We start from the raw sequence: 13577 nt of genomic DNA, 5'->3' as shown, positions 1-13577 counted from the left end.
TTATTTTAATTTTATTTTTAGTTGGGTAAGGACAGATATAGATGTAAGCGGGATGGGTTGGACCGAATTTGGATAAACATGTTACCCGACCTGATCAAAATTTAATGGGTTGGGTTGGGTTGGATTTGCGCAATTTTTTTAAAATCCAATCCAACCCAACCCTATTATAAACGGGTTGAGTTGGGTTGGGTTAATTGGGTCAGTATAATTATATTTATTTATATTTTATAAAAATTTAAATATTTCAAAATAGATGTAAATCATTTGATATATTGTTGCAAATTCTATGTTATCAATCTATAAAGCAAACAATGATGCTAATTAAATTTTAAAATAAATTTATAAATTTGTTACATTAATTATCAACTCAAAAAACCAACATTAATTAATACAAAATAAAATTTAAAATAAATATACTATATTGTTACAATGCTATCAATGTAAAATACAAAACTTATTACCAATTAGTAAGAGTGACAATAAGTATTATTTTAAGCAAATGATCATTCAAACATTATAATAATAATAATAATAATAATAATAATAATAATAATAATAATATATGATCGAGTTGGGGCAGGTTAATAACGGGTGGAAAACAAAAAATTCGTTATCGATCCATACAGTATTAGATTTTGAAAAAATTCGATCTAAGAGTTGGTTTGGATCAACTCGGATTTGTGTGTTACCCATATCCGGTTATACCCCAAGAACAAAAGACTTTAGTCATTAGAGGCTCAACCATATATAATACTTATAATTACTTATAATTTTATGTAAAATGTCAATATACATAATGTTTCTCTTATATATCATGAAATCATCTATAATTAAATTTACAATATAATCTTTTCAACAAATCTCTTTATTATGTATTTTTGATAATTTTAAGGTGTTTATAACTTGATGAATTACAAATTCAACAATTAATTAGTTAAAACTATTACATTATTTAGAATACAAAATAACATATATATCACTTTCAAGTTTCAATACTTATATAAATTAGAAAAAGATAATTTTACATGTAGTATATAACTCTTTACCGTTTACATTCAACACTTTACATTTTATCTACATCTCATCCAAGGATAGGGTGAGAGGCAACCCCATAATCACTAAATTCTAAAAATATTTATAAACCTAATTATCAATTATTATATTAGAACTTTCTAATGATAAGCCAACCCCAATAATGTTTTTAAATTATAGTATTCAAACATAATGTTTTCTTTATTGTAGTTGGATATTGTTCTAATTGTTCTTAATTATTAGCTTATTATTATTTATCAAATTAGTTACTAAGTTGAAAATAAAAAAACTAAACAATAAAGAGGCAGGGGGCCACAGTTCCACGTAGCACCGCTCATATACGTGAAATTTATGTTTTTTTCAATTAGCCTCCTTAGGTTGAGATATGACAATTTAATTAAACCTGTACCATGAGTAACTGTTCTACTCCGACTCAATTTTAACTAAAATAATATTAATTAAAGTTAAATTTTATTTTCATATATTATTTTTATAATTATGAAAAATATAAATTAATTATTTTAATAGTTAAATAATTTACTTTATGACAATAATTAAGTATCAAACTTAGAATTATATATTTAACTAAAGATAAAATTTAATTCTTAATTGTTTTTAAGTTCCTTCCTATTTATTATTTGAATTAGAATTATAAATTTATTTGATGGGTTCTCCTCTTGTTTACCTACCCAAACTTGATTGAACACAATAGGAATAGAGATAAGTTTTTAAAATATAAACCTTACTCAAAGTCACACCATGTCATACTTATTCATGTTTAACATTATTAGACTGTCAAGCTTACTCACTTTCAACACTATTAAACTTTGTATTGGTATATATACATGATAAATGATTATATGGAAGATTTAACATCATTTATAATACCATCATAATAAATTTGATTTTTTAACACAACTTAATAAAATTGCCTTATAAGATAAGAATTACTATACAATTGTATAATATATTTTGCTCCTATAAATTTAGCATAGATTATAATACCATCATAAGAAATTTATTTTAAATTTAATATAATTTTATAAAATAAGAATTATTATTCAGTTATATAATATATTTTGTTCCTATCATGTAAGACATGAATTTTTAACTCATAATAATGTTCAGAGAAAAGCTTGTCATACTGATTTCTTAATTAATTTGGACTTTGGAGACTTCAAAAGTTATACATACTGGGGCAACTCAGAAAGTTTTTCGCTGTCAAAAATGTGGTATACTTCTTTTCTCTCTTGACATATATTAGTGGCACGAGTTTGAACAATTGTCACAATAATATATCAAAGAATCTGGAACGGAGCCCCTATATGTGATTGGAGATATATCCTAATAGATAAGCCAGTAGTGAGGAAGAAACAGATATGTATTTAAAAGAGAAATAATTCCGTTGCTCAGAATTTATTAGCATGAAGAAGATTTATAGCCAAGAATCCACCGTTGGAGCTTTTCTTAGTGGAAAAAAATGAAGAGGGGCCAATGGATACGCAGAAATATATCCTCATGAATATACACTATTTGTGAACTCAAAAACTGGAGAATAATGCTTTCCCCTTATGTGGTCGAGATTTGTTTATTCCTTATATATGAATATTATAATTTCTCTTCATGTGCAGTATACCTTATAAAAACTTCCTAACATATAAATAAAAGTAATTTATCACTAGGTTCATCATTTTTGACACTTTTATAGATACTTAAAGTGAAATAGACATATTCCTGAAGGCAACTAAAAGCGAAAAGTGTGAATGGATATAAAAATAACTTAATTTTAGTTATATTTTGTCCATTTGTTGTGATTTCAAGGGGCGGATATAATCAAATTCCATTCCACGTGGTTCTACTTGCTTCCGTTTTATGGGTATTATGCATTTTCTATAACAATAGTAAATTTTTATATCATAATTTTAAATCTTGGGTTTTAAACGTAGATATAATGTCGATTTTTTTTTTTTTTTTTACACCAGATAAAAGTCTACTTTTACTCTCCTTTTCATTGTAAAGAAGATTTCACTATTATTTTGTATTATTATAATTAATCTTGCTAAATTTTAAATTCTCTAAAAAATTTCAATTTTCTTTTACATTAACGTTTCTTTTTTCTTCAAAATTATAACATTAAGTACTTTTAAATTTATATTAATGTTGATTTTTCATATCCAATCTCATACAGTCAAATGAGTCTCATAATATTAATGATAAGTTTTTTTTTATATATTTTTTTTTATGTGCTACTGGGATCAACTTAGTGGTAATATTCAAACTTTTTTATTATCATTATAATTTTAATAAATAAAAAAGTCCTTTATTTTTAAGTTGAGGCGTTATCTCATTTTAATATTATTTCCTTGTGGCACGTATCTTATCTATTCATACATACTAAATTATTATTTTTTTTTCTTTTTTAGAAAAAAATGGGCAGTAAGGTGATGACTAATGTTAACTCTACCATCCTAACTTGGTTGGCATAGAGCTAGAATAATACATTCTAAATTATATACAATGCAGATTTGACACCCTTCAAACCAAATGGCACACCTTTAATTATGCAACCTTAATTAATTAATTTGCAGGAAACAAATACATCAGGATGAATTCCATTGTTGCTCTGACAAAGTTTATTAATATTCAGATGAATTTTTTTTATTAAAATTATTTTCCATAAAAGTTTCTCACTACTTTTTATTTGATGTAATTAATTATCTTTATAACTTATATATTTATATTTATATGATTCTTATACTTGCAAATATTTATCCTAATCACAAGATAAATATTATTATATTTTTATGCAGATTATTTTTTCTTTGGCTAAAAATTTAATTGTGTTTTACTCACATAACTTTTACTTGCATTTTTTATTGTTAAAAAAATATTTTTACAGAATTTCACTAGGAATCAAAATCATTTTTAAGTGATAAAAGAATCTACCAGAGTCATGATTTGTTGTCAAGAAACACGAGCACGATCAAAAAGGAGGATTAGATCATAATTTTGTTCTTGGTCAATAACGTGACATATTGCTTTGTTCTATCGGTGGCATGAGTTTAACAACTGCTATGATATCATACTTAAATAAGAAATATAGTGCCTTTTGTGATTGGAGATACCCTAATCATATGTAGCTGTAGACACCCAATTTTGTTCGGGGCATACAAATAAGAAAATAGACCTTTGTTATAAAGGGAAGGAGCTCCCAAAGCATGCAAATAATAGAACAGGACATCAGAAGGCCTAAAGTCCAAATAAATTGGTTTTAGTGGCCCGGAACGGGCTGTTCCAAAATAGGAACGGGCCGTTCCAAATTCCTCACAAAAGGGCTAAAACCTAAACTGGAATGGGCCGTTCCAAGTTATTAAAAAGGCCTAAAAATCATTCTTTGGAACGGCCGTTCCAACCTAACCAAGATCGTGTTAATCTCATCGCTGGAACAGGCCGTTATAGTTTTAGAACGGGCCGTTCCAATTACAAAATTAAAACGAAACGGTCAGATCCAGAACGGGCCGTTCCGATTTTGGAACGGGCCGTTCTGGACACTTTCTGAAGTTTATAAATAGACAGCTTGGGCACAGTTCTCTAGACCCCTCCAAAATTTCGTCCAAAACTCCTTAGAGCTCGAAATTTCTCTCTCTCTCTCTCTTATTGTATTTCTTGAGTTTTGTGAGGCTTATTATAGTGTGAAAGGTTGCCATAAAGCACCTAAATCTCCATATTTGAAGATTCAATAAAGCTCGTTCAAGAGGAATTTCAGTCAATCTTCTTCTCTCTCTTTTATTTCTTATCTTTGTTAAATATTGTTTATAATAAAAGCAATCATGTAGACATTTTAGGGTCAATTGTATAATTTAAATTTCAAGAATGTAAATAGTTATTAATAAAAGGGGATCTAATATTTAATTTATTATTTCTTATCACATTAACTTCATCATAGAGTACCGATTTAGGGCGCTGTAGGGGTGCTTAATACCTTCCCTACACGTAACCAACCCCCGAACCCAATTCTGGTTATCAAGGCCATTATTGAACCTTTTAAAAATCTTTTCTTTTTCCAATGTTTTGAGTAAAACACTGGTGGCGACTCCATAGAACCTATTTTCAAAACCATCAATTAAGGATTAGTCTGGTGTTCGGACATTCTTTAATTGATGAGATCTTTAAAAGGATGTCTAAATCATAGGTCGCGAGATCAGAAATTTTTGGGTTGCGACAGATGGCGACTCCACTAGAGACGTTTTAAGTGGGTCAGGCCCATATAAATGATGAAGTTAATAAAATAAAAATAATAATTTAATTATTTTTCCCCTTTACTTTGTTTGTTTTATTTGTTTGGCTTTAATATCTATTTGCCTGTTTAAATTCTACATCTTTTTGAATAAAAATTGTACACAAACCTTTGCACACAACAATTCCCCCTACACCCGGGGGAATAAGGGTATTAAACATAGGGAGTGATTGACGTATGACCGGCCCATGTTTGGCCCTGGAGCCTGCGAGCCTTGTCGGAAATCACACTCAAAGGTGATAACTGGTTACTTTAGCCTGAAATACTGCGACAGACCTTAGAGTTTGCCAGGTGATGGCGACAGAGATACTGGGTCCCTATAATGAGAGCACCTTGGGGGCCTTAAGACCAGTGAGATTAGAACTGTCCTATACAATGCACTTTTCTTGTAGGGACCACAAACCAAGGATTTAAACATGACTGTTCGCGGGTGTACATTTTTTTGAGCATATGTGCGTTGCATTTGTTTGTGTTTATTTAGTTCAAATGGATAAGAATTACAAACAAATAGATATTAATAAAAAAAATATGATAAAATTTTTAACTCCCTTCTATATACCCAAATCTCAAAGCATCATATAAGATACTTTATTTCAAAAAAAAAAACAAAAAAACAAATAAATATATAGTAAAAATCATGCATCATTCCCCTTTAGTAAAAAAAATGATAAAATTTAGGCAGAAAACAAATATCATGCATCTTTTAGTTTAGCATATACATTCATTAGAAAATGGAAGACACATAGTATGTAAAGATTTTTGAGAAAGGAGAACATTCTAAAGTACAAGAATTGTGTGCCCTTATACTAAGGAGGCCTACTAGACTTTGGACTCTCGTCATCCTTTCAACAGAAGGCAAAGTCTACATCTTCTCAGACATCTTTCAATTTAGAAAGATTTCATTCCTCAACCCAAATACGAGATTATTTGAAATTTCGAAAAGGAGGCACGCAAAAAAGGAAATTGAAGCAAAAATAAAAAAGAGAGAGAAAAAGAATTTGCTTCAAAAGAATATAGTTTGGGAAGCTAAAGAAAACTCCGCTGATGAACGAGAAATCATGAACCTAGAGAGTTTAAAAAAAATTGATGATAAGCTCCCTTACACCTCCAATTCGTTATCAAATCACTCCAAACTGCATCTTTCTTCTCTGACTCATCAACCTTGTCAATAAAGATGAAAATTTTGGCAATCACCAAAATAGTGGTGAACCCGAAGATCCTATTGACAGTTACTTCTGATGGGAATAGCAAGAAGAGAATCTGAGAAGAAATAAGAACTAATTGCAAATCAATGAACAAGCAAGCATGTCTATCGGGACATCATTCAAGCATTAGCTTCTGTAGCTTGTTACAACATCGTCAAAGTGCACCGAAAGATTTGTACAAAGAATGTTCTCTAAAAAAACAAATCAATGAGAATGATATTTGTTGAATTTCTCAATCACCTTTGCATCCTATTTTGCATTTCATATAGATAATATGCCTTCCTTGTAAATAATAAATAAGAATAAAAAGGGAAACCTAACCTGTCCGTGTTAATCAAATAATGAGATCACTGGTAATCAAGTGCAAACTCGATACATCAAATTGGAAGCACGTAAAACCAGTAATTGTGCAAGAAGACTGAGGGGAATAACACGCCCAAATTGACGATTCAAACACCGAGAGTTCCCCATGTGGAAATGACAACTGTTGGGATATGAGGAATGATCAAGAATGAATGAATCTTTGCTTCTAGGGAATTACAACAAAACCCAATTGAAGAATAAAGGCATTGCATGATAGAAACCCGCTAGGACGAAAACCCATAAAGGGCGTCCTAGGAAAAAATTAGGGTAAAAGAATCAAAATCCTGATAGGATACATCCTATGCAAAAGTCAGGGATATATATATAAAAAAAGCAATGTCTACTCGAGTTGAAAACCGAAAGGCAGCTTGAGTATTCCCTTTGAGAAGCAAGAATCTATAAATGTCTCACTCTAAATTCAAAACACCCACATTCAAGTAAGTGGGAATGTGTTCCTAAAGTAGTACGACCAATCATCAACCATGACTCTCTAGGGGGAAACCTCCGTCTATCTCTCCGTGTACGAATCACGAACTCGGGGCATGCCCGGGCCTCTGAGCTTTGCTAAAGGGGCACGTGTAAATTGGAAGTACTGTTTTAAATGCCATAACACTCTTTCATTTCTTTTCTCCCTTTTAATATTCACTCTAGGCCTCGTCCATCAACCCTTAATAAAAAAAATGTATTTGCGACAAAGATGTTACTCGATAATAGCATGGAAAGGATAACAAAGGAACAATTAAGAATCCAAACATAACTAGGGTTCAATAAAAATAAGGGCGTCCCACACAAATGTTGCAAAAATGAAGGCCCGACAGGAAACCCACTAAGGGGATTGCACAAAATTAGGGCAAGATCCGTTATGGGGCCCATAATCAAAAAGGGTAACCTAGGCAAAAGTAAGCATCAAAAGAAAAATGTCTGCTAGGAAACACATCTCGAGTGACCTAGGCAAAAGTTAAGACGTTAAAGTAGCAACTTAAGTTGAAAACTGAAAGGCAGGTCGGGGAATCATTCAATCAGAGCACGACCCCAAGTCATCACTCCACTTTCCAAAAAAGGCTAAAACACAATGATAGCTTCCTTGCAGCAATATATGTTTTGTTTAATAACCCTAAACACCAAAGCCTACCTAGGCCAACCATTCTTCTAAAAAACTCTTTTTGAAAAATCCCTTCTAACAACCCCTTTTGAAAAAAACAAAATAATAATAATAACATTCCTTCCTTCTTTTCTCTTGACCCTTATGGCATTAAAATGGTACCAAAAAGATACGCGGAAAATGCACAGTGAATACTCATAGAGGGAAGATCGAGATGTCCCCAAACAGAGCTGGGAGACGCTTGACTACATATCGACTGGATAATCAATGAGCCACTAAAAGCTTGGGATCAAAGGAACACATCCTGACAATAATCAAAAATGACATGGATAAAAAGGAATCTTCATCATTAACCTTAAAGCGTACAGGTTAATTTCCCGACATAAAAAAAATAATTACATTTTTTAGGAACAAACACATGAGCATAAATTGCATCGCATGCATATGAGGTAGGGGCATATGGAAGGGCGTTACACAAAAAATAATAATAATATCATTATTGTCTTGCATTTTCATTGCATCCATGCATTGTACTTGCTATGGGTCAGAGGAGTCATCAGGACAAAGCACTCGTAAAAGCTCAAAAGCCAAGCATGAGTCGAAGCGGTGACAAACAACAACCCAAGTGATTTTATGTGCCCACTAAGCAAAGACATATCAACAATGGAATAGAATGGAATCAACCAAATAAGAAAACCCATAAGCATGAAGAGGCCATCGCGCCCTACTCCTCAACCGAATGATGGAAGATTCATGAAAAGGCCAAGACCAAGAATGTTTTCCTACCAAAGCCAGGAATGGCTTCCAAAATAATACTCATCAATAAAGATTCAGCAGATAACATCGTCATGGAATAGATCCCTCCACCAATGATGATAATAAAGAGAAAAAGCAATGACATGAGAAAAAGGCAAGCTTTGTAAATGTTGAAAAAGTCGAAGCATTTAGAAAAATAGCAAAAAAGGCAAGCTTCAAATGTTAAAAAGCCGAAGCTAAACAAAAATGACATTCAAAAAAAAAAAAAAACTTACCATATGAGACGCCTGGAGAGGCATCACAATACTCACCTTGACAAGAACAACACCAAACTCTTACCAACCATCCCATAATGAAGGCGCCTGGAGAGGCATCACAATACTCAAGTGGCAGGGGCAACATTGGAATACCTGCCAGCCATCCACTTCTCTGCCCACCAACTCAGGGGCACATCAAACATCTTCCTGCCCATCCACCTGGGGACAGTCTTTCATCTCACAACACCAACAAGAAGACATCAAGTACAAGCACGGAAAGGGTTGCTAGATCCCCAAAACTAGTACAGGATCAAAGAGGGTTACCTGACCTTAGAGGAGGCTGGCTGAAGCCTTAAAATATCAGTCCAGCTTGGAGAGGCTGAGCTACAAAACTACTTTAACAACAAAGAGGGTTACCTGACCTTAGAGGAGGCTGGCTAAAGCCTTAAAATATCAGTCCAACTTGGAGTGGCTGAGCTACGAAACTACTTCAACAACAAAGAGAGTTACTTGACCTTAGAGGAGGCCGGCTGAAGCCGTAAAACATCATTCCAGCTTGGAGAGGCTGAGCTATGAAACTACTTCAACAACAAAGAGGGTTATCTGACCTTAAAGGAGGCCAGCTGAAGCCTTAAAATATCAGTCCAACTTGGAGAGGCTGAGCTACGAAACTACTTCAACAACAAAGAGGGTTACCTAACCTTAGAGGAGGCCGGCTGAAGCCTTAAAATATCAGTCCAGCTTGGAGAGGCTAAGCTACGAAACTACTTCAACAAAAAAAAGGGTTACCTGACCTTAGAGTGGGTCGGCTGAAGCCTTAAAATATCAATCCATCTTGGAGAGGCTCAACTACGAAACTACTTCAACAACAATGAGGGTTATCTGACCTAAGAGTGGGCTGACTGAAGCCCTAAATATCAGTCCAGCCTGGAGAGGCTGAGCTACGAAAATACTCAATCTTCAACAAGCTACAAATAAAGGAACACATTATCACAAGAGAGACAATGGAGCTTCTACTCGAAGACTGAAGATCAGGTGTACAGTTTGTCAGTCTTGTTACCCAATAGAGTACACAACTGTTCTAAAGGGTGAGGATACGAACAAATACACCTATCTAAGGGAAACAACGCAGAAGTGCCAACACCAAAGAGACGAAGAGAAGACCCGAACGAAATGTCTACGTCTTTACTTGCCTTTGGAAAAGAAACACATTACTATTCCAAAGGACAAGCAAAGAGGGGCAGCTGTAGACACCCAATTTCGTCCGGGGGCATATAAACAAGGAAATGGACCTCTGTTATGAAGGGAAGGAGCTCCCAAAGCATGCAAACAATAGGACAGGACATCAGAAGGCCTAAAGCCCAAATAAATTGGTTTTAGTGGCCCGGAACGGGCTGTTCCAAAATAGGAACGGGCCGTTCCAAGCCACTAAAAAAGGCCTAAAAACCTAGTCTGGAACGGGCTGTTCCAAACCAGGAAAAAGGCCTAAAAATCTTAGGCTGGAATAGCCCGTTCCAAAACCAGAACGGGCTATTCCTAAATTAGAACGGGGCGTTCTAAGATTGGAACGGGCCGTTCCAAATTCCTCAACAAAGGGCTGAAACCTAAAATGGAACGGGCCGTTCCAAGTTATTAAAAAGGCCTAAAAATCATTCTTTGGAACGATCGTTCCAACCTAACCAAGATTGTGTTAATCTCATCACTGGAACGGGCCGTTCTAGTTTCAGAACGGGCCGTTCTAGTTTCAGAACGGGCCGTTCTAGTTACAAAATTAACACGAAACGGTCATATCCAGAATGGGCCATTCCGATTTTGGAACGGGGCGTTCTGGACACTTTCTGAAGTCTGTAAATAGACAGCTTGGGCACAGTTCTCCGGGCTCCAAATTTCGCCTAGACTCCTTAGAGCTCAAAATTTCTCTATTTTTTTCTCTCTCTTTTTTGTTTTTCTTGAGATTTTGTGAGGCATATTGTAGTGTGAAAGGTTGCCACAAGGCACCTAAAATCTTCCTATTTTGAAGATTCAATAGATCTCATTCAATAGGTATTTCAGTTAATCTCTTTCTCTCTTTTTGTATTTCTTATCTCTAATAAATACTATTATGATAAAAATAATCATGTACACATTTTAGGGTTAATTGTATAATTTAAATTTCAAGCATGTAAATAGTTATTAATAAAAAGGGATTTAATATTTCTATTATTATCATTCATAATGCTAAATTCATCATAGGGTACCGATTAAGGATGTTGTATGGGTGCTTAATACCTTCCCTACACATAACCAACCCCCGAACTCAATTCTGGTTATCAAGGCCATTATTGAACTTTTAAAAACCTTTTCTTTTTCCAATGTTTTAAGTAAAATATTGGTGGCGACTCCATGAACTCATTTTTTAAAACCATTAATTAAGGATTAGTCTGGTGTCCGGACATTCCTTAATTAATGAGTCTTTTAAAAGGATGTCTAAACCATAGGTCGCAAGATCGAAAATTTTTGGGTTACGCAGTAGCCAATAGCAAGGAAGATATAGATTTAAATGAGAGGTCTAAATTATGATTCACAATTTCTATTCATTCTATCATGTTTCTTCTCAAGAGCCTTAATTAATTAGATTTTAATTCTTGTGTCAACAATTTTTTTTAATTCTCTTAAGAAAGTGGGTTAAGACCTAATTAATATAATTTATTCTTACAAAAAAAATTAAGAAAATTTCAATATTTCTTTTCTAAAACAATTATAATTGCATGAGTTGAAAATTGACAATAACTTGTGTGACATTGGATATTCTTATCTCAATTATACTTTAGAAAAGAAAAATGAGAAATGTCTTTCTACTGGCTATGACAAAGATGAGAAATCCATTTATATGTTGAAAGAAAGAGCAAGTGAGCCTTCACTTCTATTTCACAATCACAAATACAAAGAAAAATGTTATAGGAACTTGTCTAGTTATGGAAACACTCAAAGCCCTTTGAACTTTTCTTATGAGTTTAAAACCACAAATCCTATCAAAGTTGACATTCATCCCTTCCATCATGAGCAATCCTCATGCAGATGAAAGAGAGAAGTGTCAAAAGAAGAGAAAATCCACCATATGTGAGTCCTCTAGCCTTAGGACACCAAGGAGAAGATATTGCAACAACAAAAATGAAGAAGAGATGAACACGGAAGTTTCAACAACATTGAAGTTTTACGATGACCCATGGAAGATCAAGAAGACAATAACTGATAGTGATTTGGTAATCTTAAGTAGACTCTTGTTGGCTGCATATTTGGTCAAAAAACAAATTCTTCCTATATTGGGTGTAGATCATGTAAGAGTTGCAGAAACCGAAGAAGGGTCCCCAGTTAGTGTTTGGGACATGGACACAAAATCCATGCACCAACTCATTCTAAAGCGATGGTCTTCATCCAAGAGCTACTTTCTTATTGGAAAATGGAACCAAGATTTCGTGAGAAGAAGAGATCTAAAGAAAGGTGATGAGATTGGTTTTCATTGGGATCCATATAATTATGTTTTCAATTTTTGTGTTCTTAAACGAGTTATTTCAGAGAATTAATTTGTGTGAATTTTATTTTACTTTCAAATCATTGAGAAAAACACAAAAATTACCTATATATATGCTTATGTAAACTTAATTACAATAATGTTGTTGCAATAGCTTGTACTTCAAACTAATTATTTAGTACCAACTTTCTATATTGCTATTATGAAATCCTCTTATTTTCCTGTTTTCATTATTGTCAATTGCTAATTTCATCCTATAAACCTAGGTTTAGCATGAAGTATATGTGTGTGGTTGAAACTTTAATTCATAATCCATAAATAATGAATGTGTTACATGATGAGATTGTTCAATCCCCACTTTTATTATTATAATAGTACCATGAATATACTAGTAGAGTGATTATACACTACTTCTTGGTTGAAGACGAGGGAACTACATCCATCAAGAATATAATTGATGTATATATAGAATTAATTATACAACTCTTACATGTTATTTGACACATACATGATTACCTTAAAATGTTTAAAATCTTTGAACCTTGTAATTCAATTACAAGTCGTCATGATTTGAAAGGTTATTGTAATAAAGGGCGTACTCACACATCCTTCTTAATTAAATAACATTTTGTAAGGAAGAGACTAATTATATTGTTCAAATATGATTTCTTCTTAGATTTCATATCACATGAAATAACAAATGTGATCCTTGGTTATGATTTCATTTTTAAGCATATAATTGGAGCAACTATTTTAGCTTATATAGTTATACTAACATGCTTTTGTTTAGTGTAAATTGGCTACATGAAATATACATTTAAACCTGACTTTAGATAAATGATTGAATATCAAGAATATGATGAGAAGCTATGCATTCTCTAACCTAAAGCATGAAGAATTTCATCTAATAATAATTGAAATTTGATCATAAATTATCCAAACTTTAGTTTTTGAATAAAGGAATGTTATTTTGGAACCCTAGTTTGAAATTGTATTAACGAACTAACATTTCATAGTTCTTAAAAATTATAATTTATTTACTCTTATTACTCTT

General features: G+C 32.9%; 1 protein-coding gene across 1 annotated transcript; it reads left to right on the top strand.

Annotated features, from left to right (window-relative positions):
* The first annotated feature begins 11559 nt into the window (after positions 1-11559).
* LOC109813376 (B3 domain-containing protein At2g33720) lies at positions 11560-13120 on the top strand. The gene has a single exon (XM_020377554.2). The coding sequence runs from the start codon at positions 12000-12002 to the stop codon at positions 12573-12575; it is 576 nt and encodes a 191-aa protein (XP_020233143.1). The 5' UTR covers positions 11560-11999; the 3' UTR covers positions 12576-13120.
* Positions 13121-13577: the final 457 nt, after the last annotated feature.

This window comes from Cajanus cajan, chromosome 6 (genome assembly GCF_000230855.2).
Source record: "Cajanus cajan strain Asha chromosome 6, NIPB_CcT2T_4, whole genome shotgun sequence".
NCBI lineage: Eukaryota > Viridiplantae > Streptophyta > Magnoliopsida > Fabales > Fabaceae > Cajanus > Cajanus cajan.
Note: the sequence above shows the minus strand (reverse complement) of the source record. Positions and strands in the feature narration are given on the sequence as shown.

Excerpts from the sequence above, each read along its gene's own strand:
- LOC109813376 (XM_020377554.2), top strand. The coding sequence starts at position 12,000 with ATGAGTTTAAAACCACAAATCCTATCAAAGTTGACATTCATCCCTTCC.